We start from the raw sequence: 26,927 nt of genomic DNA on the forward strand, positions 1-26,927 counted from the left end.
CTGTAGTTGAGCAACATTTATTTGGCAGTTTCCAATGCCTTACTTAGGGGTATCTTGCTGTACATCTGCAGCAAACACCTGTTTTTATCCTACCTTCATGTGTCTCTGTTGGCAGATCTGAAGTTCTCTTCAGATCTGCCTAGTATGAGCTGCTGTCTGTTCTTACACTCAACAAAAATATAAACGCAACACTTTTGGTTTTGCTCCCATTTTGTATGAGATGAACTCAAAGATCTAAAACTTTTTCCACATACACAATATCACCATTTCCCTCAAATATTGTTCACAAACCAGTCTAAATCTGTGATAGTGAGCACTTCTCCTTTGCTGAGATAATCCATCCCACCTCACAGGTGTGCCATACCAAGATGCTGATTAGACACCATGATTAGTGCACAGATGTGCCTTAGACTGCCCACAATAAAAGGCCACTCTGAAAGGTGCAGTTTTGTTTTATTGGGGGGGGATACCAGTCAGTATCTGTTGTGACCACCATTTGCCTTGAATTACTGCAGCAGTGGCTCATAGTTCTGTGACTTGATGGCATTAAGTTCACAAGCAGGACAGCTGACTGAGGGCAACAAGGGGGAGGTCACTGGGACTCTTAAGCTGAAAGTGTACATGCGTGAACACACACACACACACACACAGTCAGCCTTATATATTAGATCACGACCCGCTGACTGTAGCCCTTATTGTCACAGTTCACGTGGTACTCAGGTCAGGTAGCAGCATCACACTTTACTTACTACGTAGTAGCGTCTGACTAGGGTGCACTTTAATTACAGTCTGAACGGGCCAGCACACACTGGGTGTGAGTTAAGGCGCGTTTCATCAGTTTAAATGTAGCTGCTGTGTACGGCTGCCAGAGCGTTGCAGTGATGACATGCTGTCACCTTTTATATCATTCACTGGAGTCTCATTTAATTTTAATTTAACCCAGGGAGACCTGGACAATTATTAAGTTTCCAGTTCACCTAACCTGCATGTCTTTGAATGTCAGAGGAAGCCGGAGCACCTGGAGGAAACCCACGCAAACACAGGGAGAACATGGGCTACAGGCAGGAATCAATGCCATGACCTTCTTGCTGTGAGGCAACAGTGCTAACCACTAATCCATCGTGCTGCCCTCATGAATGTCACAAATTGCTCTCTAATTTTAACAACATTCATAGAATGCAACTTACTACACCTTAACTAAAGGGATATGAAATATACAATGACATGGATAAAATTCAGCTCTATTAACCATGCGTAGAGCGCAGGCCTCGTGTGTGTGTGTGTGTGTGTGTGTTTATATATATATATATATATATATATATATATATATATATCTGTGCAGTTATAAGTTGTAATAAAAGTAGCATTTGGTGCCTCTCACTGTAATTAGGATCGCGTTACTTCATTGGTGCCTAGAGGTGGATTTTGTTTGCAACAAAAATAGAGTAAAAAGTTAACTAAAAGTAAAAAGTTCTTACAGATCCAGGTACTACTAAATAAAACCGTAAAATCTAAAAACAGTATAATAATTGGTAAAAACAGCAAAAAGCAAATAATAAAAACAAAACAAAAGTTTTGCAAATACCTTTTTTCCCCAAATGACACACGTTACAAATCGGAAATTTGTGTTTATGGATCACAAAACACGTGTGCAAATCAACGACTATTTGTCGATCACTGTCTGTGCATGTGCAGGTATTAATGAGACAATGTAACTCTATATCCAGACCACTTAACAATGTGATTTAGTGAGCCTTTTCTTCAAAGTGAGGTTCCCAAACCAGGCTGCTACTGCAAATAATAAAACAGATTCAATAATAAAAGCACTATAAACCAGGGTCATGACGCTTTGACAGTGTGGAAGAAGCTCAGCTTCCTTAAACAGAAGAGCTGCTGATCTCCCTTCTTACACACAGCTTCACACTTTGTCTCCAAGGTGAGTTTTGAGACTGTCCCCAGATATTTGTAAGATTGCACACACTGTTCTGTCTCCCCTCAGTGCACAAGCAGCATCTGAAGGTGGGCTCTTTGAACATAAACGGTGGCAGGGATGGGCAGAGGAGGGTTTTGGTCTCTGAGCTCTTTGAACAGAAGGGGTTATATGTGTTGTTCCTGCAGGAGACTCACTCTGACACAGATAATGAAGTGGACTGGGCTCATGATGGAGGGGACTGTTTTATCAAAGTCATGGCTCCAACATCAGTGCTGGAGTGATGGTTTTGTTTCTCCTCGTTTCAACTTCACTGTTTTATCCACCACTGAGACTGTGCAAGGTCAGGTTCTGTTGGTCAGGGCTCAGGTCGAGGGGTTGACCGTTGTGTTTAAAATATTTGCACACACAATAAGGGCTCTGAGCGGGTGGGGTCATTCAAACCGGTGAGGGACATTTTAGTTCAGCAGGATGCTGGTGAGTGTTTGGTGTTGAGGGGTGACTTTAATTGCACTGTAGATATGTCACTGGATCGGGTTGGTGAGGAGCCACATTTGCAGTTGGGTTCCTCGCTGGCTGGAGTTTTACGTGAGGTGGATTTGTTGGACACATGGAGGGTCACATATCCACAGGACAGACAGTACACTTGGGTTCCGGCTTGGGATGGGGTGGTGTCTGCAGCCAGGCTTGACCAGATTTATGTCACACTCATTCAGGAACAGATTACGCAGGAGTTTCATTCAGCCAGTTGGTTTTTCAGATCATCATCTCATCACCACAGAAATATTCCACTCACACACTCAGCGGTCCAACACTTACTGGAAATTCAGCACCAAACTTTTGCACGACAGGGCATTTTGTGATTTATTTGAATCTTTTTGGGCTTTCTGGAGGTGTAGGAAGGGGATATTTGGGACAGTGAGTCAGTAGTGGAAGGCCGGCAAAACTCAGACTCGGGTTTTATGTCAACAGTACACTTCCTCTTCTACAGCTAGGGTTAAGGTAGCCATGGCAACACTCGAGAGGGTCACTATGGACATTCGGGCCAACCTACATACAGCTGGGGCTCCCAACCAGCGTGGTCTACTGCAGGGGAAGAGGGTGGATCTGGGTGCCCTGTTACAGGAGAGGGTGAAAGGGGCGATGGTGAGGGCTCGCTTTGCAAACATCAAGGATATGGATGCACCCAGTTCCTCCTTCATCAGACTGGAGAAGAGGACGTCTCATCAGAAGGAGATGATCTTTCTTCGCCTTCCTGACGGACAGGTGACAAGTGATTCAGCGGAGATGCAGAGACATGCTACAGACTTCTACTCCACTCTCTACAGTGCTGTGGACTGTGATGGTGCCTGTGCAGCTGAGAGATCTCCCCCAGCTGGTGATGTCGGAGTGAGAGGCCTTGGACTCCCCTATCACGCTGGATGAACTGACAGTGGCAGTGCGGCAGATGGCATCTGGGAAAGCTCCGGAGATCAACAGACTGCCAGTGGATTTTTATGTACAGTGTTGCAGGCTCTTGTCGCCGTGCTGTTCTGTCCCTCCTGCCAAAGAAAGGGGATCTTACTCTGTTGCAGAACTGGAGACCAGTTGCACTTCTCTGTGCGGATTATAAACTCTTTTCTAGGGTACTGGCAAACAGGTTGAAAGGTGTCCTGGACTTCATAGTTCACAAGGACTATTCCTATTATGTGCCAAATAACAGGCCTGCCCAGTTGCTCTGGGAGCTGCCCTTGGAGGATGTTGTTCCATCCCATCCTACCACCACCATCTACACCCGAGCTGCCACACGTGGGACTTAGTAGAATTGGGAGTTAAATAATGGTAGTAAGCAAGGGAAGAATGGTGGAAGGCATGGAGGGAAGCATGTGCAGGGATGTGCAGGGAAAGACCAAGACAACTGGCTCATGGTGAGGTTGCAGGGTGTCTAGTCTATGTTCCTACGCTGGCACTGGAGCATAGGAGTAACCACTGGGAATGTGGCCCCACACATGGTTTAGCCCGCCTGCTGAAGCGGTGTACCAGGGTGTGGCGCTAGGAGCCAACATGTGAAAGATTAGGGGATGGATGAGGTGCCTGTCCACCCTATGGGGTAAGGTGCAGCAGACAGACAGTCAAGGATTCAAACCTCAACCCAGAGCCCCCTACACCCCTATGTGCCCAATAGGACTATTATGGACAACCTTTTTTTTTTTTTTTGAGAGATTTGTTTGATTTGCGTAATACCAGGGATTTGGTTTGTGGGTTTGTGTCACTTGATCTGGAGAAGGTTTTTGACCGGGTTAATCATGAGTTTTTGTTTTCCACCTTGAGGGCATTTGGTTTTTGTGAACAGTTTATTTCATTTGTTGGGGTTTTGTATAATGGGGCTTCTTGTTTGGTTAAGGTTGAAGGAGAGTTGAGTTACTCAGTCCCAGTAATGCGGGGTATAAGACAGGGTTGCCCCATCTCAGGTCAGCTGTACTCTTTAGCTATTGAGCCACTCTTGTGTCGCATTAGGGCCAAGCTGTCTGGCCTTGTTTTGTCGGGTTTTCAACTGCCTCCTCCTCTGGTGCTCTCTGCTTACACAGATGACATCACTGTTTTTGTCACAACTCAGGCAGATGTTGATGGGTTATTGGACAGTTTACGGCTCTGAGACCATAACCTCTGCAAGAGTAAACGGGGAGAAGAGTGAGGCTGTCCTGATGGGGAGGTCGCAGGAAGGGTCTGCTCCCTGTCTGCCACATGGTCTGTGGTGGGGAGTGGAGGATTTGAAAATTCTGGGTGTTTTTCTGGGGACAGATGGATATCGTCAGAGGAATTGGGATGGCTTGGTGGAGATGGTGTGTACCAGACTGTCCAAATGGCAATGTTTGCTGCCCCAGATGTTCTATAGTGTGTGAGTTCTGGTCGCCAATAACTTCGTTGCTTCTGCGCTGTTGCACAAACTGTTTGTCCTTCCTCCACTACGGGGCCTTGTTGAGCAGTTGCTGCGGTTAGTGGTCAACTTTTTCTTGTCAGGCCATCACTGGATCAGGGCTCCCGCGCTGTTTATGTCGCTTCATGAAGGAGGACAGGGCAGGTGGACATTTCTGCTCAGGTGTCGACCTTTAGATTGCAGGATGCTCAGAGACTGTTGTACACCTCTGGATTGAGCTGGCAGCATATGGTTTGTGTCCTGATGAAGAAGGAGGCAGGTCTTGGGTATGACAAACATCTGTTCCTCCTGCATCGGTGGGACGTCATTGGGATGCATACCTCTGCTTTTTACCGGTCAGTTCTCCAGGCATGGGAGGTCCTCGCTGTGTGCAGGGACAATGTAGGCATATCTGGGATGGCTGTTTGAGGAGCCTCTTTTTTTGGAGGAGTTTGGTCCTCCAGGATGCTGCTCAGGGTGGTGGAGGAGGTTTATGCTTCCCTGCCAGGACCGCAATGAGCGTTTGATGAGAACCGTACTCTGTCTGGCCAGTGGGATGATGAATGTGAGTATGTGTTCCCCTCTCTGAGTGTTTCGCCTGCTGTAGGGGTGTGGCAGGAGGAGCAGGGGGCTCTCCTGTCTTTCAGGACACCTGCTTTGGGAGAGTTTGAGAGTATCGGTAAAAAGGCTCTCTGTTATACCTGTGTCAAAGTGTCACACTTACACTCTTTAGCAGGGTTGAAGTCTGAGGTTTTTGGTGCCGACTTGTCTCCTGTGGGGTGCTGGTAAAGCCTGTCACCACACAAATGGGGGACCTCCGGTGGAGGATTGTACACAGGCTTCTGGCTACAAGCATGTATCTGGCACACCTGGCTCAAAGGGTTGATGGGGTTTGTCCTTTTTGTCCACTTAAGGAAACCATTCACCATGTTTTTGCACAGTGTCACCGTTTGTGAGGGTTGTTTGGGTTAATTGGGGAGGTGGTTTCATGGGCTTGGTTTGTTGTTCACTGTGGACTTGTTTATTTTTTGTCCGAAATATTGCGCACAATCCAGAAAATCGCATGTTTTAATTAAGGGTTAGGGTTAGGGTTAATTGTATCGTTGCTTCTTCTATTTGTGTCACAAACCTTGCTGCTGTGTTCGCACATTGTTGTACTTCAGCCAACAGATAGTGAAGTTTGACAGTGTTGGACATCTTTTTGGGTGTTTGTGATCTGTGTCTCTGTATGTGTCTGATGTCTTGGTGCAGCGGGCAGGTGGTCAGGAAGTGCAGCTCACGCTCCACCTGGTGTTGTGATCTGTCAGGGCACGATTGCATGATTTATTTTTCTGTCCTTAACAGTTTTGGTTATCCATTGGTTGTTGTTGTTAGGACAGATTTTTACTTGTTTATGTGGAACAATTACATCTCTACAGAAAATAATACGTATATGAGCATGTCGCATGTGTCAGCTTGTCCAGGTCATCAACACAGGACTGCTGGAACACCTCCTGGTCCGTGCAGTCAAAACCTTCCTGTACAACACTGCATCATTCCATCATTACATTCTCTTACGTCTCTGGTTTGTACTTTCTGTCTTTTTAAGACTGTTTGGTATGTTGGCAGCAGATGCACACACTTATGGTCCGCCAAACCCATCGATGGTAACGGCAGTGATCTGTAAGTGTCCTTTATAGATCTGTAGCAGGGGTCCAGAGTTTAGTCCCACCTGGTAGGACAGGACACAATCTGGTAAACATTTAACAGGTTTTTCTTAAGACATACATGGTTAAAATCACCCAATATGAAATTTCGTGCCTCAGGTGCGAGCTATTGCAGTCTCTGCATGATATTGAAGACGGTCTTGTTGTGCCGACGTAGTGTTCGCCTGTGGGGGGGGGGTATGAACCATTGTTGTGGAAACCCACTGGGCAGTTTAAAGTGTCGTAGGGATCCTGATAAATGTTTCACAGATACAATATTCTCTTACACAGGAAGAGTTGAAGTATTGTTTGTTAAAATTTCAGATGTTCGTAGTTTGCATTTTTTTTTGGCACTTAAAGTATAAAATACTTCTCATGATTCATGTCTGTGAATGCAGTGTCCTTCAAGGTCCTTCAACAGTTTCCATACTGTGCTCTAACAACAGTACAAGTCACTCAAAGACAGAAGAGAAAACACCTTCAGGAAAGATCAACACTGGACTGTATGAAGAACTGAATTCTATACAAAAAGCTGCTGAGGTACTTTCTACTGTACTCTACAGAGCAGAATGCCAGAAGTCCCGCTTTGTGTGCGCATGATACCGTCAGGTCTCAGGGGTTTAGCAGAGCTGCTTTGGACTCGTACTTGGCCGGGAGACTGCTGAGGAACTGGAGTTGCATCACAAAGGACAACTGGCGTAAAACCTCTGCCAAATCTCACTGTAGATTTCTACCACCAGGGGGCAGCCAAAACAATAACTGCACATATTGTCAATGGACTGTTTTTAGTAATCATTAGCTTTTGAGTTATTGGCAGAAATGTTCCAAAGTGTTCAATGTAGCATTTTGAAAAAAGTTATACTAAATAATGAATCTATGGATGATTATGTAAAATAAGTTCTTGCTCATCAAGAACCTTTCCAGAGGTGTCATAAAATAGTCCCTGAGTTTTTGAGTATATCCAGCTGCTCTGTCCACATCAATCGGTGATTGTCTGCCAACAGGGTTTGACACCAAAAGCTGATTATCTGGCGTCAGAGGAGATCTGTAGACTGCAGGAACAGAATCGCATCCTGAAGGCTGTGATCATCCAGAGGACGGACTCCCGGGGTTCCCACCATGCCCTGCGTCATCAGGTGCAGCAACACACGGTCCAGAGTGCTGCTTCCACCAACCCCGTGTCCACCAATAAGATCACTGTGTCATCTGCACCACCGTGCACGGACGTCGCCCCCAAATCCAGCTGCTCAGGTGTGAACACCTTCGTCTCTTACACACGTGTGCGTGTGTGGGTAATGCAGCCATGCACCAACTTCCACTAAGGAGCACTGTATTTTACAGTTCTGTCTCATTATCTGAAGTAGACGTTTTCAAATTAGAAGCTTTTGATTTTTTAATGACATCAGACCAAACTAAAGCATATCAGGCTTCTTCTTCCACATTTCTCTTAACATGCTCTTCCGCTCTTTTTGATCACCTCTCAGACTCTCATTTCTGCCCCGTCCACCTCCATCGTCTGCCCTCCCTTCACCGGCCACGCCTCAGCCCCACACTCCACACCTGGAGGTTCCCTTCTTGCCTCAGCTCCATCACTCAGTCACACTGCACTCTGTGTCTGCTTTCTGCACACGTGTCAGCTTCCTTGGGTTTTAAACATTTAGTTTTCAGTACTTCTCCCTGCTGCTGATGTCTGGGTCCTAATCGTCATTAAAGATAAAGTAAGCTGTTTTTCTCCATTCCTCAAGGACCCTTTCTAGTTGTTTTATTCTGGTACTGCTCAAAACAGCTTGGGACCTTACAGCTTGGGACTCCGGTGAGGGCGGAGGGCGGCATCTTCTCCTCTCTCCTCTGTCTCTTCTCCAACCCTCAAAGTCCCTACTTCACCAGGCTGTGAATTCTTCAAACTATATTGGATTAATCATGGAATTGATCAGCTGGTCTCCAAACACTATTGACACCATTTTTTTCTACAAGAAGATCAGGGCTGGGGGACCCTGCGTGCCCGGATGGAACTTACCTTGCGGGCTATGTTCTCCACGCCTGGGAGACAAGGCGGGTCGCATGCTTTTCACCTTTCTCTGTGGAGGACGTTGAGGAGTTATTCATATTTGGTTTCATAGTAGGAGGGCTGGTACTTATTGGCTTATGTGCTGCCCTGACCTACCGGAAGATTGACAAGACGGCTGCCACCAAAACCACGACTCCTCGCTTGTCCGTCATGATTAATGAGTTGGGCAAGGTGATGCATTCTCAGACTGCGTTAACCCTTGAACTCAGACGCAAATTGGATAACCTCTTGCAGCAAATGCATGCCTTGCAGGGGAAGGTGAACATTTCAGAGGCCGGGAATTTTTCATAATTGGGATTTGGTTTGTTCATGTGAAGCTGGAAAAGTGTTTTTCACTGCTCAACCACAAACACGGCAGGCTTATCAGCCTCTCAAGGATAAAATTCCCATTGCTTTGCTCCAGAAGAATTTCTACCGCCTTGGGAAGATTGGCTGCCTCCTTATCTCTCTTACTCCAGTACACAAGGACAGACAAACTCACACATGGACAAAGACTGAAGCATGCTCCACTTTCCCTCCTATCTCCCCTCCTGCCCCCCATCACACACCCCATCCCAGCCACTGCTCACGCCACCCCTTCTCCCCTCCGGGTGCTGCGTGGTTTTAGCTGCGGCAGGTCCACATTCCCCCCAAGCTAGCGGCGGCACAACTTCTGTTGCAGCGGCTACCACACACTCACATCGCCTCAATTTGGAAAATGGACAGTTTCAAGTTTAGTGCACATAAACAATTTCAAATGTACATGTGTTGTCTTAATTCTGATGTGTGGCATTATTATGGTAAACAAGTTATAATTGTGGATTAATTGCTGTATCTTGTCTGTGGAAATGTGAGTGTGGACGTACTCTCGTTGTTGCACTTGTAATGACAATGACAATAAATCTCATCCATCCATCCATACAAAACAGTGCCAGGTGATGTCAGGTGGAATCACCTGTTAATCAGTGACATCACCTGCTGGAGTGGGTGTTTATGAAGAAAACCTGCACCCTCTCTGCCCTTTCTGGAACCAATTGAAGCGCCCTGTTCTCGGCCGTTTAAGTTGGTACCTAGCAGCTTACTGGCAGTGTTACTCTTTTCCAAAGTACACTGTTTTGTGCTTCTGATGTTCTGTCAAACCAGCAAAATGTTCAAACACTCTCCAGAAAGGCGCTGCAAAACATGTTGAGCATTTTGCAGTCAACATCACATGAAAGCAGCTTTTTCAGGAAATAAAGCCTTTGCTGGCCTTTTCTTCTGGATGACGTCTGTCCACTGCTTTCACTTCAGTCAGTCACCTATATCTACTGATAAACTCCTCTAAAACTGCACCGTGTTCCTGCTCATCATGCTGGAGGAGGCTGACCACAGCTGTATCATCAGCCAACTGAAGTAAGTGCTGCTGCCAGGATGAGAGCTGCAGTACTTAGGGTCCCTTCACACATAGTACGAATTTGGTCGAGTTGCGCATGAAGTGCGTATAATGCAGGAATCATATGCAAAACATGTAAAATCGTAGCTGCTTCCAACGCTTCGTACACCTGTTTCTACAACAGTTCGCACACACCAGCAGCTGAAAGACAGAGAGTGCGCTGTGCAAGCCCATCGAAACCTCTCGTGGCAGGTGGCAGCCAAATCCCAATTTGTTTGGGATGAATATTAACCAGTGTGAAAAACAACTGTGGATATTCACATTGAAGATAGAAAGGATGGAGTGACACGCAAAGTGACTCCATGTCTGGAGTACAAAGACTCTCCTGCACTGCAACCAATCCGCTCCCACACCAGTTCTCCCAAATGTGAAGGTTCACTCCCCTGCCGCTGGACTTGCCTGTAATGTCTGGATCGTGATCCATTCTGTAGGCATTGAAACAACATGAGGGCCCTGTCACACCTTTACAGTTTAGCCAGCGTATGCTGACAGCCCCGTTTCCACCAAGTGGTTCGGATCGTTACTGCACAGTGTGGTGCAGGTCAGAACAGTTAAGTCTGGCTTGGTTTGTGTTTCCATTGACGGCAGAACCCTTTTGTTGGGCAGGTGGAACAATTAAATATTGACGAGCACGTCATCGAGCACACCTACACTGTCGCTGCAGCTGTTTATGTCTTGTTGGATGCTAACATTAGTTTAGCCCTGGACGGCCTGCATAACACCGTGAATAAGCATCAGAGGGCAAATCCTGATGAAGTTCACATCACAGCTGGTGATTTTAACCAAGTATGGTTCAGGACTGCACCTCCAAAATTCACTCAACATGTGAAATGTTCCAGCAGAAGAAGGACACTTGTCCATGTATATTCTAATATTAAGCGTCCCTACAGAGCTGGGCCGCTTCTCCACCTGGACCAGTCGGATCATGTCTCACTGCGCCTGTTTCAGCCTGCAGGGCTCTCAGGAGGTCAGCAAGCCCCACCACAAGGACACTTAATACCCTGAGGGAGCTGTGGCTCAGCTACAAGACTGTTTTACACAAACTAAATGGGTGTTAGTTTGAACACCAGAGGAGAAAACATCTCACGCTGTGCTGACTACAACCCAATCGGACACCATTTGATGACGGCATCATGAAAAGTAAAATAATCTACGGTCTGTGCTCCTGTCACGAAAAGTACCACATTTTCCTGACGGGAGCACAAAATGCGGAGTGACACTTGGGGGGGGGGGGGGTCTGTGGGGTTATCGCCATGGTTAGGGGAAGGGAGGGGGTTAGAAATGGTAAAACAAAAAATGCGTCACGAAAATGTGACTCATTTCATGACGGGAACATAAAAAAAAATCAGACTTGGCTGGTTGACTACGTCACTGTGAACAAACACGTTTCCCAACCAGAAACCCAGAGCCCAGTGCCTCCAACTGCACCCCAACCATACCAACAACTCAGGTGGTACATTTGCAGATAACACCACTGTAGTCTGACTCATCTCAGGAGGGAACAAAGATGAGGTTCAGTTTGTGGCTTTGAGGTGCGAATACGATATTTTTTGCCCCAGTTCGTTTCTTTGTTTGTTTGATTGTGAACAGCCTGGAGCCCACAATTTTTCATATATCATTATGAAATTTTTACAGAGGATTCATGTCCTGATTGACAAGAACTGATTGAATTTTCAAGGTTATAGGTCAAAGGTCAAAGTCTTGGAATTGGAAAAATCTCTATCTTTAACATTGAAAAGATCAAATTTCTTCCATATTTGACAGCTTTATGTAGGATGGTATCACTTATCGATTGCCAAAATTTGATCCAGATCTGATCCAGATTATCAATTTTGTGGACATTTTAAGTTAACATTGAAAACCCCATTTAATGTACATTTTACATTATATCTTAACCAAACATGTACCAATCCCTCTCATATTTGAAAGTGGGGTGCAGACTGGCACTCACTATCACCTGACAGAGTTTTTTAGGATCTGATTCAGATTGTGGATTTTGTGGACATTTGAGTTTAATATTGAAAAGCCCAATTGGTATGCATTTTGCATTATATCTCAATCAAAAGTGCCTCAGTCACTCAGGTTTTTCTGTTGTAGATTTACCTACACCAATAAAATTGGATGGATGTTCCAATTTTATGCCTGTTTGTCTTCCAGTTATCAGTTGGAAATTAAGTGTCAAAAAGCAATGACAAATTCTGCACAGCAGAGATAACGTTCTGTGAAAATTATCTGAACAAGAATTCAGAAACTGGAAAAGTTGGAAAAAAAACAGTGAACACCACAAAAAAACTTTGATTCAAGTGCATGAACTAAATACATCCTCCTGACATGTGATCACATCTAATTTATCTTATGAAAGTCACTTCTAACAGGACTGTGACCTTGAAAAAATTTTTCCAACATAAAATTTTATGGAATTGGAAACTAGTGTTGGCAGAGGTTTGTGCTGTACGAGTGCGGCTCTCTAGTCTTTAAGTATCACGTCCATGTCAGATGCTCTCAGGTCGTTTTGCAGTTCACAGTTCAGGTGGTTGAGTTTCCGGGCAATTGTCAGGTCCTGACACAGTCAGGTGAAGTCCATCAGTGCAGTGGTGGTTCTACACTGAATGACTCCCCGGGTGAGACCTTCTCTGAGCCCCCTCCCCCCCCCCTTTTTTTTTTGTTTTTGTTTTTTGCACAAACAGCAAATTTTTTGTTTGTTTGTTTTTATTTATTTATTTATATATTTTTACAAGGGTCCCTGAATTTGCAATTGAAATTGAAATCAAAAGACGGCAGGCTACAAAATACCTCTTATACAAAATATCCATGAATTGCAAATCTGAATAAACACACGCTTACAAAGGAGAAGTGCTCACTATCACAGATTTAGACTGGTTTGTGAACAATATTTGAGGGAAATGGTGATATTGTGTATGTGGAAAAGGTTTTAGATCTTTGAGTTCATCTCATACAAAATGGGAGCAAAACCAAAAGTGTTGCGTTTATATTTTTGTTGAGTGTAAATATTAGGTGAAATGTGGAAATATTTTGCATTAATTAATCTGCAATAGTTTTGGGTTCAACAGAAATTTGATCATGTAGTATTTGCCTTTTTTTCCTCCAGAATTTTTTGGTCTTCATTTGTGGGTCAAAAAAAAAAAAATCTAAACTGAAATGTTCCCATGCCAGTGAAATCAAACGTGTTTCTTTTTCTCCATCAAATAAACCAGTTAATTATGAAGATACACCTCATTTTAAATTTCATCATCATCATTGTTATTATTATTATTTCGTCAATGTACATGACAATAAAAAGAGAGTTTCCAGCTGCTGGGAAATTATTGTAAAAGTTGAATAACATACACTCTTGCAGGCACACAAAAAGGTCAGATTCAAGTCAGTTCAACTAGTAATGTGAACGGAGCTCCTGTCCTCCCCAGTGAGATTCAGACCCTTTCTTCCACCCTGTCTGTCTGCTTTCATATGCCTTTTATATCATAAATTAGCTGCCTGCATCGTTCTGGAGTTCTAGTTCTGCTCTGCTGCATCCTAATGGACTTCGCTCTGTCAGAGTAGAGACAGATCAGCGGGGAGCAGTGAGCACGATGCTCTGTCCGGAGCCGTGGAGCAGACCGCAGGGCCGAGGAAGAGCGTGTCTGTCCCCGGTTATGCAAGAGACAACCAGAGTACTTCTGTCACAAGTTCTGTTCTGTGCACGTCAGCATGCAGGGGCACGATGCCAATTTGCCAATTCCTCACACAGTGATATGATAACTGCTTTACGACACAGAATAATTTTTTTTTTTTAAAGTACTTGTGCCGCCCCTATATGCGTCATGAAAAAATGCGCCCCAGGTGACTGCCCGCCTCGCCCGTGCCAAAAACCACGTCTGCATCAGTGCTCTGATTTCACCCAAAAGCCTTTTATTTTCTTCTGCCTTTCTGTTTGATATGTTTTTCAGCGTAACTCATCTGTGTCCAGTCTTGTGCTGTTGTTAACTTTCAAACTAACCTGAGCTCATACGGTGACCCAACAAGTTGTTGTTTTTTTTTTTTTTTGTTTTTTTTTAATTGAAGGTGTCTAAAGTTTTTTGGAAATTAAATCACAAACACTGAGGTTACGGCAACAGAATTTAACTTTCAGAATGTAACAAACGTTACATCAAATGTGTATTTTTTGTTTTTCCCCACAGAATGAACTCGTATACTAAATAGTGTGCAGTAGGATGACTGACAGTTCCACTTTTCTTTTGTTGGCTGTTTTATCACCAGGTGGCGCTGTTCTGGTGAATGGCACCAGCAGAGTAGCACATCTGGAGTTGACTCTCGACAACATCATCAAGCAGGTACTGAAGAACTTCACGGAAATCAAGTCTCTGAAATGTTTTACTCCAAATGATACTTGAGCTGATAAATGTTATAAATGTTATCTGCAAGCATGTCTCATAATGACCCCCCGTTTTAATAAAAGGGCGTGGCTTCAGCTGAAGTGTCTTCGTGTTTCAGAGCAGGGAGCTCAGTTCAAAGTCACACTGTCCCTCTGTGTTCTTCAACAAGACACTTCTTTTTTTTAATTCTTTATTTTCAGAAAGTGGAAAAACAACACCAAGTATAACGGTACAACCATATCAGACAATATCCACCTTTGTTTTTCTCTTTCTTTTTTTACAACAAGAACGCTGAGGAGATGTAGAGAGATAAACTATGTGCACCATAAATCCTGAAAAAAATAATAATAATAAATCGACCACAACAATAAAAAGGGATTGAGAAGTTTACTGTAATAATTACATGAGTGACCTCCATAAAGTCTGATGGTAAAGGCTTCATATCTGACCCACTTTCTCCACAACTTGACTGAATTGAAAATGTAATTGATTCCATTACATAAATCTCATTTACTGTATTTATCTACTCAGACATTGTTGGGGGGGTTGGGAAGGAGCCGAAATTTGAACACAACACTTCACCTGTGTTTGTCCTAGTCCTCCCAGCTGTAAATGGGTTCCAGCCTAGGTGGGGGGACAAACCTGTGATGGACACAGACAGTATCAGGGGATAAGCACCAGCACCACTGGGCTTCAGGGCTTCTCAGCCCATCAGGGAGGTGATGGTCAAGTGGTTAAAGCTTTGAGCTTATGACAACAGGATCCTTGGTTCAAATCAGTCTGGGAGAAACATAGCAAGAGCAAAAAGGTTTCTTCTTTCACCCAACTTCCTGTCCTCCTTTTGTGCACAGTTTCTGTACATCCACTAGGTGGCGGTGCCAGGTCATAAAAATACACCATCTATTGCAGTGAAGTTTCACCACATGAGAATAAAATAACTTTTTAGAATGTGTCATTTTGTCATTGTTTATATAGAAAGGGGGGCCAGACATGGTCAACACCAAGTTGCCTGCTGTGATACTGGACGGACAGGTGCCGGAGAACGTGACCCAATTTCTGTACCTGGGCAGCCGTGGTTCATCAATCACAGACTACAATGAGTTCCAACATCAACTCAGATGTGCAGGAACTGTCTTTGGCCGGCTTCGTACTTGTGCTTTCAGTGACAGAGACCTTCAACACAAGACAAAAATCCTCGTCTACAAAGTCGCCATCCTCCCAACCCTGCTGTATCTGAAACCTGGACTGTCTACCGCTGCCACCTGAAGACCCTCGAGTGATTTCACCAACACTGCCTGAGGAGCATCTTCTGCATCAGGTGGGAAGACGACCTCACCAACATCAGTGTTCTGGACGTAGCCAAGTTCCGGAGTGTTGAGGGAATAAGCCAGTTGGCAAGCAGTGGTTCACACAGAAGTGGAAGTCTTCAAAAATATGCATATGAACACTGCTGAGGAGGAGCGTTACAGCGCTGAGCTAATCACTAAAGTTTTTGACCCACCGCCAGACCTAGTCCATCCGTGATCGCCCCCTACATGAGGCGAGTGAGAGAGAGCAAGATCCTGAACTAACTAACAGACGTTTCCTGCAGCAACCACGTGTAGCTTTTGCCAGAAACTGTGTGCATCAAGACTGGGCCTGTTGAGTCATTTCACTGTCCCTGTGCAGGATACTAACTGGGAGAGCATCTTCCTGGCCACTGAGGGATTACCATGACGAAGACTCTGCTGAATTAGCAGGTCCTTGTGTACCAAGTCATTGCTGGTCAATGAGCTGGTGTTCCAACATGCTTTAGACCAGAGGTGCCCAAGTTCGGTCCTTGAGATCAACCTTCCTGACACTCTTAGTTGTCTCCCTGTTCCAACACACCTGAATCCAACAACTGAGTGCCAGGAAGGTAGATCTTGAGGACCGAACTTGGGCACCCCTGATTTAGACACATTGGGAGTGTGATACATGGCTGAACTCACACGTTTATAGCATATCAAATGAGGCCTCTATAACGGGCTTTTCAAGTCTTCGTGAAGAAACAAGGCCAGCGGCGTATGGTGGATGGCTCTAATATCAGTGGTGGGCACAGCTAACCAAAAAGTTAGCTTTGATAACCACTAATCAGCTAACTGAAAAGTTAGCTTTTATAACGCTAAACCGATAAACCAGGCTTTAACGTGCGCACAAGCCTCACCGACATTCTGATGGGTCACACTCACGTCTTCGGCATGAAGCCAGACTGAAATAGTTGGAGTTTGTTCTGTCTTCTGTGTTAGTTAAAACACTTGGTTGTGCGCACTGTCCACACTTTGTGAGTGATCTGAACAATTATGCTGTTTAATCATATAATGACAATAATAATAAAATACATACTTTCCAAAACCAAAATGGTAAAGGGGCTGCCAGAATAAATCTTTGTTTCCAGCTTATTCTTGCTCGTCCTGTCCTCACAGACCCATTTCGTAAAGAGAGCATCCTGACCGGTGTGTGCTCAGTACCACAGCGCTGTGTGCTTTAAACTCTGGTGACACGGATTGATGTGTGATACACGCATAAAACATCCATGAATAATGACACTGTGATACACATGGATGAAATGGACCCAAAGCAGAGACACTGACACTGGGCTTTGACTAAAAATGATAAAGGGATTAATTCAGCAAAGAGTGCAAAGGTCAGGGTGATGTCCTGGGAAGCCAGCGGGTCTGAAGGCTCGGCATGGTGAGGCTGGGTGTGGTTGGCTGGAAAAAAAAAAAAAAACAGGAAACAACCAAAGTTAAATCCAGTCTCAAAATGTTCACACAAAAACAGAATGAGCTGAGAATGAGCAAACTGGTGAGGAGTGGAAGAATGAGCCGATCTGTCAGCTGCACAGGAGTGAATGGTAAGCTGCAGATGCAAGATGTCAAAAGGTCAGCCACGCCCAGCCTAGGCTCACAAAATGGACATTCAGGGAGTAGTCCTCACAGACCCGGATAAAGCTCCACCCACCTTTGCACCCAGTTTATGTGCTCCATAAGGTAACAACGAAGACTTTCTTACAGGCCAAATGTGTTTTAGAATGTGCTCCACTGAACCTTGAGATGGTGCACAGAGATACAGGCTAACCCACAGATCCTGTTTTAGCTTTGATTTTCACTTCAGAGATGACAAAGCTCACTGCTGTAAGGATGCGTTTCCTCACAGGGATGGATCCTGTGTTCCATTTGTTTGCAGAGTGAAGTGCTGCAGCAGCTGCAGGAGGACAGCCTGTGTCTGCAGAAGAAGCAGCTGGCAGCTGCTTGTATGCATGGTGCTTCATCTGGCAGTGTTCATGATGCCAAAACCAGCGGCCCTGTGTTGCGTAGCAGACTGAAACAAGCCGCTTACTGCATTGCCCGCCTCAGCAAAGAGAAGCAGCAGCTCATAGAAATGGGAAACCGCCTGCGATCGCAACTCACCATTGCTGGAGTACAAGGTAGAGTGATTCAGTTCAGTTCACTTTTATTTGTACAGCGTCCAGTCACAGTGGACAGTGGACGTCCTCGTCCTCTGTGTTGTGGAGGATGCTCCTCCTGTAAATGGTGGGTGCAGGATTGTTAGCTCACCAGAAAACCTCTCACTTCTCTTACCTGCTGAATCGACCATCTAGTTTGAGGAGGCCGTGACACATGGCATTCTGATTGTTTCATTTTACTCCAAAAACACACCCATGGTCATGTTGTTGGTGTGGTTGTGTTATTGGTGTGGTTATGTTTGTGGTGATGTTGTTGGTGTGGTTGTGTTGTTGGTGTGGCTGTGTTGTTGGTGTGGTCATATTTGTGGTTGTGTTAGTGTGGTTGTCGTTATGTTGTTGGTGTGGGTGTGTTTGGGGCCATGTTGTTGTGGTTGTGTCGCTCGTGTGGATGTTTGTCCTTATGTTGTTGGTGTGGGCGTGTTTGTGGTCGTGTTGTTAGTGTGGTCGTGCTGTTGGTGTGGTTGTGTTGGTGGTGTGGTTGTGTTTGTGGTCATGTTGTTGGTGTGGTTGTGTTTGTGGCCGTGTTGTTGGTGTGGTTGTGTTGGTGGTGTGGTTGTGTTTGTGGTGTGGTTGTGGACGTGTTGTGGGGTGGTTGTGTTTGTGGCCGTGTTGTTGGTGTGGTTGTGTTAGTGGTGTGGTTGTGGTCATGTTGTTGGTGTGGTTGTGGGGTGGTTGTGTTGTTGGTGTGGTTGTGTTGTTGATGTGGTTGTGTTTGTGGTTATGTTGTTGGTGTGGTCGTGTTTGTGGTTATGTTATTGGTGTGGTCGTGTTGTTGGTGTGGTTGTGTTGTCAGTATGGTCGTGTTGTTAGTGTGGTTGTGTTTGTGGTTGTGTTTGTGGTCATGTTGTTGGTGTGGTCCTGTTGCCGGTGTGTTTGTGGTCGTGGTTTGTTGGTGTGGTCATGTTGGTGTGGTTGTGTTGATGGTGTGACTGTGTTGTTGGTGTGTTTGTGGTTGTATTATTGGTGTGGTTGTATTTGTGGTTGTGTTGTTGGTGTGGCTGTGTTTGTGGTTGTGTTGTTGTGGTTGTGTTGTTCGTGTGGATGTTTGCGGTCGTGTTGTTGTGGTTGTGTTGTTCGTGTGGATGTTTGTCGTCATGTTGGTGTGGTTGTGTTTGTGGTTGTGTTGTTGGTGTCGTGTTGTTGGTGAGGTTGTTTTGTTGATGTGGCTGTGGTTGTGTTGTTGGTGTGGCTGTGTTGTTAGTGTGGTTGTGCTTGTGTTGTTGGTGTGGTTATGCTGTTGATTCGGTTGTGTTGTTGATGTGATTGTGTTGTTGGTGCAGTTGTTTGTGGTCATGTTGTTGGTGTGGTCCTGTTGTCGTGGTTTGTTGGTATGGTCATGTTGATGGTGTGGTTGTGTTGTTGGTGTGGTTGTGTTGTTCATGTGGTCGTGTTGTTCGTGTGGATGTTTGCGGTCGTGTTGGTGTGGTCGTGGTTTGTTGGTGTGGTCATGTTGTTGGTGTGGTTGTGTTGATGGTGTGGCTGTGTTGTTGGTGTGTTTGTGGTTGTGTTGTTGGTGTGGTTGTGTTTGTCGTCATGTTGTTGTGGTTGTGTTGTTCGTGTGGATGTTTGCGGTCATGTTGTTGTGGTTGTGTTGTTCATGTGGATGTTTGTCGTCATGTTGGTGTGGTTGTGTTTGTGGTCATGTTGTTGGTGTAGTCGTGCTGTTGGTGTGGTTGTGTATGTGGTTGTGTTGTTGGTGCGGTCGTGGTTGTGGGGTGGTCGTGTTGTTGGTGTGGTTGTGTTAGTGGTGTGGTTGTGTTTGTGGTCATGTTGTTGGTGTGGTTGTGGGGTGGTTGTGTTGGTGTTGTGGTTGTGTTTGTTAGGTTATTGGTATGGTTGTGTTCGTTGTTTTGTTGTTGGTGTGGTTGTCTTTGTGGTTGTGTTGGTGTGGCTGTGGTTTTTATGTCTTATCCATTGGTGGAAAAGTGGATTGTGTGTTTGTTTCTAGACTAGTTCCTGTTTCAACTCCCCCATACTCCCCCCATCCCGCCCATTCTCCATGTAACAGAGTTGTGTCAGGAAGGGTATCCGGCATAAAACTTGTGCCAAATCAGCATTCAGGTCCACCTGTAATCTGCTGTGGTGACCCCGAGTGAATGGGAGAAGCTGAGTGTTACCTGTTAAAATTACAAAACAAACATGGCACCAAATCTTTGTTGCAATATGAAAAGATGAATCACATAATAAATCAGCAGCTTATCTGGACTGAGTGCACAGGCCCTGAAGCCCGGTGGTGCCGGTGTCACCAGTTGAACGTTCCCCCTTAAAATTCGGTCCGCCCTGCGTTCACTGCGCCTCCGTCATTTCAAAGCATCACAGAGTTTTGCCTTGTTTCTACTTCAAACTGACTTTAGAATGATTTAAGAGGTTTTACTTTGTCATCTGATGGTTTGTAATCGCATTAATCCATTTGATCACTTTGGACAAAGAAACTGAGATCTCAGACGAGCTGCTGTGGTCCCAAGTGACGCATGCGCAGTGAAGGCAGGCGGACCAATTTTTTGGGGTGGACCATTCTGTCTGCAGCACCGGTGCTTATCTCCTTATTCCATAGCATCAAGCGGAAGGAGGCCTACAAGTTCCCCAGACGGGACACCAGTCTGATGCAGGTTTCTTCCTTAGCTCAGGGGCGTCTTGTAAAGGTAAGGCTCGAATCTCACTGACACACGAGTGGTGGAGAGGACGCAGAGATACAGCATTGTGCGACACCAGGCAAAAAGGAGTGGAATCTCACTGAATTGGTCCTCCCGACACGTACGCGCATAGCGGCCAACTGTCCGCTGAATGCCGTCCGGAGTCGCGGCGAAAATTACACCCACAAGTCTCAAGCAGTCCGCACACATACCACACGAGAGACACTGACATGCAGCACAGCACACACGTGACAGTCGAGCAACACTGGCACATCCTTTGTAGCCACAAGGATTTGCACGCAAATGCTGTGCAGCACTCTCATGGATATTCAACGCCACTGGCACGGGTGACATGGTGTCACGTTTGCACACACAATACTCTGAGTGGATGTGGACGTTTTTATGTGAAGGAGGCTGTGAAAATGTCCTTTACTTAAGGCAGAAAACGCACTGAAAATAATTATAAAATAACAAATAATAGAATAGTCTTTATTGTCATTGTCCTGGCGGGGAGCAATGAAATTGAGCTACTGTACACCACAAAAGAAACAAGACATCTTATATACCACAGAAATGTTTAAATATAAAATGTGTGTGGGTGTGTGTGTGTATATATATATATATATATATATATATATATATATATACACACACAGTAGTGTTCAGAATAATAGTAGTGCTATGTGACTAAAAAGATTAATCCAGGTTTTGAGTATATTTCTTATTGTTACATGGGAAACAAGGTACCAGTAGATTCTCACAAATCCAACAAGACCAAGCATTCATGATATGCACACTCTTAAGGCTATGAAATTGGGCTATTAGTAAAAAAAGTAGAAAAGGGGGTGTTCACAATAATAGTCGTGTGGCATTCAGTCAGTGAGTTCGTCAATTTTGTGGAACAAACAGGTGTGAATCAGGTGTCCCCTATTTAAGGATGAAGCCAGCACCTGTTGAACATGCTTTTCTCTTTGAAAGCCTGAGGAAAATGGGACGTTCAAGACATTGTTCAGAAGAACAGCGTAGTTTGATTAAAAAGTTGATTGGAGAGGGAAAACTTATATGCAGGTGCAAAAAATTATAGGCTGCTCATCTACAATGATCTCCAATGCTTTAAAATGGACAAAAAAAAACAGACACGTGGAAAAAAAGGGAAAACAACCATCAAAATGGATAGAAGAATAACTAGAATGGCAAAGGCTCACCCACTGATCAGCTCCAGGATGATCAAAGACAGTCTGGAGTTACCTGTGCTGTGACAGTTAGAAGACGCCTGTGTGAAGCTAATTTATTTGCAAGAATAAATTAGCTTCACACACATGAAACGGGTGGAAAGCCACTAACGGACTTTCAGAATAATGTCCAGGAATGGATGATTTTCAAGTTGCCACGAGACAGCACCTACGCGCATGCGTGATGACATCACAACTCTGTCAAGAAACTTTCTCGTCGCTGTTTGGAGTTGTGTGGAGGTAGGAATAGCCTTTTGAATGCTTGAATAACGATGTCAGTCGCACAAAGGAATCAAATAATAGTGAAACATGTTCATTGTAACCAGAATGTTGGTATTTTGGTCGTTGAACTTTCCCAGCAACGAAGCCCCGCTAATATGGCACGAACGAAGGACACTGCGAGCGAGAGGCTCACTAACCGGAAGTCTCGGTTTCAAGATGGCGGCACAACTTGAAAATTGTCCATTGCTACACATCAGTATTATTGTACCAGCTGGTGACTGTCCTCTCCTCCCACTGGTCGAGCACCGTGATGCATTCGAAGCCCTGTTCCATGTGCGCACGGGCTCTTGTTCCTCAGGGAGCGCTCTGATTTAAAAAAAAAAAAAAATAGTCCTCATTCAACACACAAGTGATTTCCAGCACGCTGTCCACGCGCAGTCGCGCACACATCGTGTGTGTGCCGACCAGGAGCATTAAACTCAATCCACTTCTGTTCAAAAATACACACACACTCATCTTCAAACAGAGCAGGGCCAGCCGGAGGCTGCTGGAATGTTCAGTCACTTCAGAAGCGGTGTTCCTCGACCGCCCCACGAGGGGACAGTGACTGGCTGTGAGGATGCCATTCACAGGCTGTCTCAGCCCAGTGAGATACGAGCCTAAGCAGACACAGGCAGCCAAAGAAGTGTTCAGGGGCAGGCGGGATTCAGGAACAGATTTTCACGTGGAACATGGAGACTGAACACTGGTGGAGCAGGAACCTGCTGCCAGAGTCGGCTTGTTCAGCGAGTCCTGACTTCAGAGAAAACAGGTGAGATGAAAGAACAGTGAGTATCAGGAGGAAGACCAACTGGAGCTCCCCACTCTGCTTTTAGGGCTGATCCACTCTGATTGGTTCATACTACTTTCAGATTACAACATGCACACGCCTCATGGACACGGTGCCATCGCTGCTGCTGACATAACAGGTGACACGCCCCAAATGGATTCGTCCCACTGCATATTTCAGACAGTTAATGACTCAAATATTCATTCATTTTCTATACACGTTTACCCCAATTAAGTGTCATGGGAGGGGCGGCTGGAGCCTGTCGCAGCAGTCAGAGGGCGAGGGGCGGGTTGACCCTGGACAGATGACAGTCTCTCACAGGGCATCTCAGACATACACCTCCCAAAATAAAGGTGAATGTAATTAGTTTCTTCCCCCACTAATAACCGTAATAATAATAATTATAATAATAATAAAGTGTTGGTATTTTCTCAGTTCTTGTACGTTACCTTCACTGATGTTTTATGTTTCCTCACAGTCCCTCAGGATTCTGTGTCTGTGAACGAATGGGTGGAGGCAGAGAGGAACCCCCCGCCCCATCACAGTCCGTGGACTCAGGACCAGCTTCAGGACCTGCTCCTCACCCAGGTCATTTGAATGAAACTGAACATTGACCACACATACATCTCACACTCAGACACGTTCTGCCATACTGAACTGAGTGAGGAAAATTAGAGTGTGTATTAGAAAAACCTTTTCCAGCAGATAGGTGAGTACATACACTTTTTTCTTGCATTAATAGTATGTACATATTAATTTATGTAGTTTAAAGATATTTATTTGAGCTTTCATAATATTCAAAACAGAAGCATGTGGAAAACCACGGTGAGAGGGTGAAGGTAACGTTGCAGATCATAGGTTTATCCTGATCTTGTCAGAAGGAGAAATACTCTATTGATCTCCAGGGGAAATGTTTAAATACACTTACTCCAATGTCGAGAATGTACAAAAAAAAAAAAAAGAAACGGAGACACATAAAATAACTATATAAAAATATATATATTATATTCCAACAATATATGTGGAGTAGAGTATATATGAGAGTAGAGAGCATGTTGAGTCTAGTCTGGAGAGGTGGAGATATGCTCTGAAGAGAAGGGGAATGAACGTTAGTAGGAGCAAGGCTGAGTCCATGTGTGTGAATGAGCCCAGTGGAATAGTACAGTTACAAGGAGTAGAAGTGGTGAAAGTAGATGAGTTTAAATACTTGGGGTCAGCCGTCCAAAGTAATGGAGAGTGTGGTAGAGAGGTGAAGAAGAGAGTGCAGGCAGGGTGGAGTGGGTGGAGAAAGGTGGCAGGAGTGATTTGTGACCAAAGAATATCAGCAAAAGTGAATGGGGAAAGTGTTTACGACAGTAGTGAGACCAAATATGTTGGATGGCTTAGAGACGGTGGCACTAACAAAAGGACAGGAAGTGGAGCTGAAGATGTTGTGATTCTCTTTGGGAGTGACGAGAATGGACAGGATTAGGAATGAACATATCAGAGGGACAGCTCAAGTGAGACAGTTTGGAGACAAAGTCAGAGACTGAGATGGTTTGGACTTGTGCAGAGGAAGGACCCAGGGTATATAGTGAGAAGGATGCTGAGGATGGAGCCACCAGGCAGGAGGAGAAGAGGGAGGACAAACGAGGGGGTATGGATGTGCTGAGGGAGGACATGCAGGTGGTAGGTGTGACAGAGGAAGATACAGAGGACAGGGTGAGATGGAAACGATTGATCTACTGTGGCGCCCCCTAATGGGTGCAGCCGAAAGAAGGTCATTCTACCCTTTGTAACTTGTGTCCGAATAATAGTGAAGAATATGAAATAGTTGCATTTCTGCTCTGGATATTGCCCAGAAAAAAAACAAAGTTAAATCTGAAATGTTGATTGAAAGCTCTGAGTGTTGAGTGAAAGCTGGAATGTACCATTCAACAAGGTGAAGCCGAGCTGAATGAAACATTTCAGCTTTCACCAAATTAAATATTTGTACTATTGGCATAGTATGTTACTATGCTTTTTACCCTTTTAAATTCATTTTATTAGGAAACGGAGCAGGGCGCTGAAGCTTAGGACTAGTGGCCGGCGATCACCTTAGTATTTCTTCTGTTTTTCTTGTTGTGACACATTACAGATTATACTGTATTTGTTGTCTTTCTGATGCCTGATTCTGATTTTCTCCTTGTTTGATGTGCAGCTCTATCCAGAGATGGGAGTGGGTCTGTTTCTGTAACCCTCCCATCCCATTCATGTTGTAAATTGTTTTGTCAGTTGTGTTGGTAGCATGGCCCAAGCAGAGGGTCGCCCCTTTGAGTCTGGTCTGCTTAAGGTTTCGCCTTCAAATCATCAGAGTGAGTTTTTCCCTTACCACTGTCACCTGTGTGCTTGCTCTGGGGGTTGGTAAGGTTAGACCTTACTTGTGTGAAGCCCCTTGAGGCAACTTCGTTGTGATGTGGCACAATATAAATGAAAATAAATTGAAAAATTGAAATAACACACATCATCATATCTATTCACTATTATCACGTGCACAATATCTACGACAACATCATTGCTCTCAAAGTATCTTCATAATTCCATCTTTGATGTAGCTTTAATGGCTATCTAAATAACCAGTACTCCATCAGTTCTTCCAGTTCTTTAAAATTTTGTAGGACAAAATAACTTTTGGTAGAATGTTGACTGCATCAGAGGATTTGATTTTTCAGTCATCCTGGAAGTAAAACTTTGCTTCCATCCTCACTTTCCTGTTCTCTTCTCATGTAGAATTCAAGGTGCACCAAGGACAGTCTTCCACGTAGCTGGTCACATGGGTCAGTGCGTGTGGATGCAGGACTACAGTCGTACGTCAGTCAGTCTGGATCCTGCTGGTCAACTGAGGAATCGCCATCATCACTGAGAGAACTGTGGGAGCTTCTGGACCATGATCTCAGTTGCTCTATTTCCTCAGCAGGTAACCTTGCATAGAAAACTAAGGTGTTGACTGGCCCTCACTGATATTTTCATCCAGCTGATGTATTTATGGCAGTTATTATTGTCAAAGTCATTCGACAAGATTCTGTTGCTCTCTCTGGTTTGTTTGTTTGTATGTTAGCTTGTTTGTTAGTCTTGTCAAAGTCTTTTGACAAGTATCCAATGATAATATCCAGTGACATTTACCACTGATAATTGGGTCAGACTTCACAAGTTTTGGGAAAATAAATGAAAAGCCACCTGGTGGCAACCACCGGAAGTGCAGGCAGAGGGGCTCTGATCTAAAGCGTTTGTCTTTGGTTCGTTACTCCCAGCGTTTTGAAACTTAACACCATCTTTCATTGGTATCACCAACAATCCCCCCCCCAGTCTTATTAGTTATTGCAGCAGTTTCATCGCACCGCTGACAGAAGAACAGCAGAAAGCATCAAGACACTCTGCGGGGCCTCTGAGTCTGTAAAAAGGAGATATTCTTCTAGCTGTTTAATTGTGACGACAACGATTTAACAACTAAAATAATCACATATTGTGTGGTCAAAAAGCACATTTTATCATTTGTATCCAGAGGTCAGAGGTTAAGTACTGTGCATGTGACACAGTTCCAGTTAAGCAGGACTTAGACAGCTGGGCTCAATACAGTTTATCAGAGTTCATGCAGTTCTTAGGAAGAGTTCTTGGAACAGTTCTTTATCATAGCACAGTCACAGACAGGAACAAGTGAGAACGGGATCCCAATGAGATGAGAAGGAACTTAACTGGCGTGTTGCGCTGTAGTGCTTTGCGCCAAGAGCTGAGGAGTTCCAAAGTGACACTGCAGTGCAGGTAGCCAGGACAAGGGATCAGGGCAGCGTGGAAGGCACTCAGGAAGGCGTCTGGAACACCAGGAAAGACAGTTCAGTCTAATACGGGAATTAGAGAGTTGGCCAAGTTACCTGAAGTTTAGCCTCAGGAGCCAGGAGAGGCTGGACACAAATGCTGGACTCAGACTCAGGCGCTAGATGTTCAAAGAGGTTTAGTCGGGTCACAGGCAGGATTCAGTACATGAGCAGGCAGTCAATAATCAGCAACGTAGCAAGTACATCATGCAGGGCACAGTCCAGAAAACAGGCAGGTGGTCAAAAAACACGGCAGGCAATCAGAACTTGGACACAAAACTCGGAAGGAAGGCTGGAAGTGAAAGCAGTAAAGCACAACGATCTGGCATGG

At 44.9% G+C, this 26,927-nt stretch overlaps 1 protein-coding gene across 4 annotated transcripts in view; it reads left to right on the forward strand.

Annotated features, from left to right (window-relative positions):
- ccdc57 (coiled-coil domain containing 57) overlaps positions 1 to 26,927 on the forward strand; it is a 71,560-nt gene that overhangs the window by 35,692 nt on the left and 8,941 nt on the right. For all 4 annotated transcript variants that reach the window (XM_034194385.1, XM_034194386.1, XM_034194387.1 and 1 more), the window contains 5 exons: positions 7,516 to 7,762; positions 14,248 to 14,321; positions 17,571 to 17,811; positions 23,245 to 23,354; positions 25,515 to 25,701. In XM_034194385.1, coding sequence (XP_034050276.1) covers positions 7,516 to 7,762; positions 14,248 to 14,321; positions 17,571 to 17,811; positions 23,245 to 23,354; positions 25,515 to 25,701 — 859 coding nt within the window. The remainder of the gene's footprint in view (positions 1 to 7,515; positions 7,763 to 14,247; positions 14,322 to 17,570; positions 17,812 to 23,244; positions 23,355 to 25,514; positions 25,702 to 26,927) is intronic.

This window comes from Thalassophryne amazonica, chromosome 18 (genome assembly GCF_902500255.1).
Source record: "Thalassophryne amazonica chromosome 18, fThaAma1.1, whole genome shotgun sequence".
Taxonomy (NCBI): domain Eukaryota; kingdom Metazoa; phylum Chordata; class Actinopteri; order Batrachoidiformes; family Batrachoididae; genus Thalassophryne; species Thalassophryne amazonica.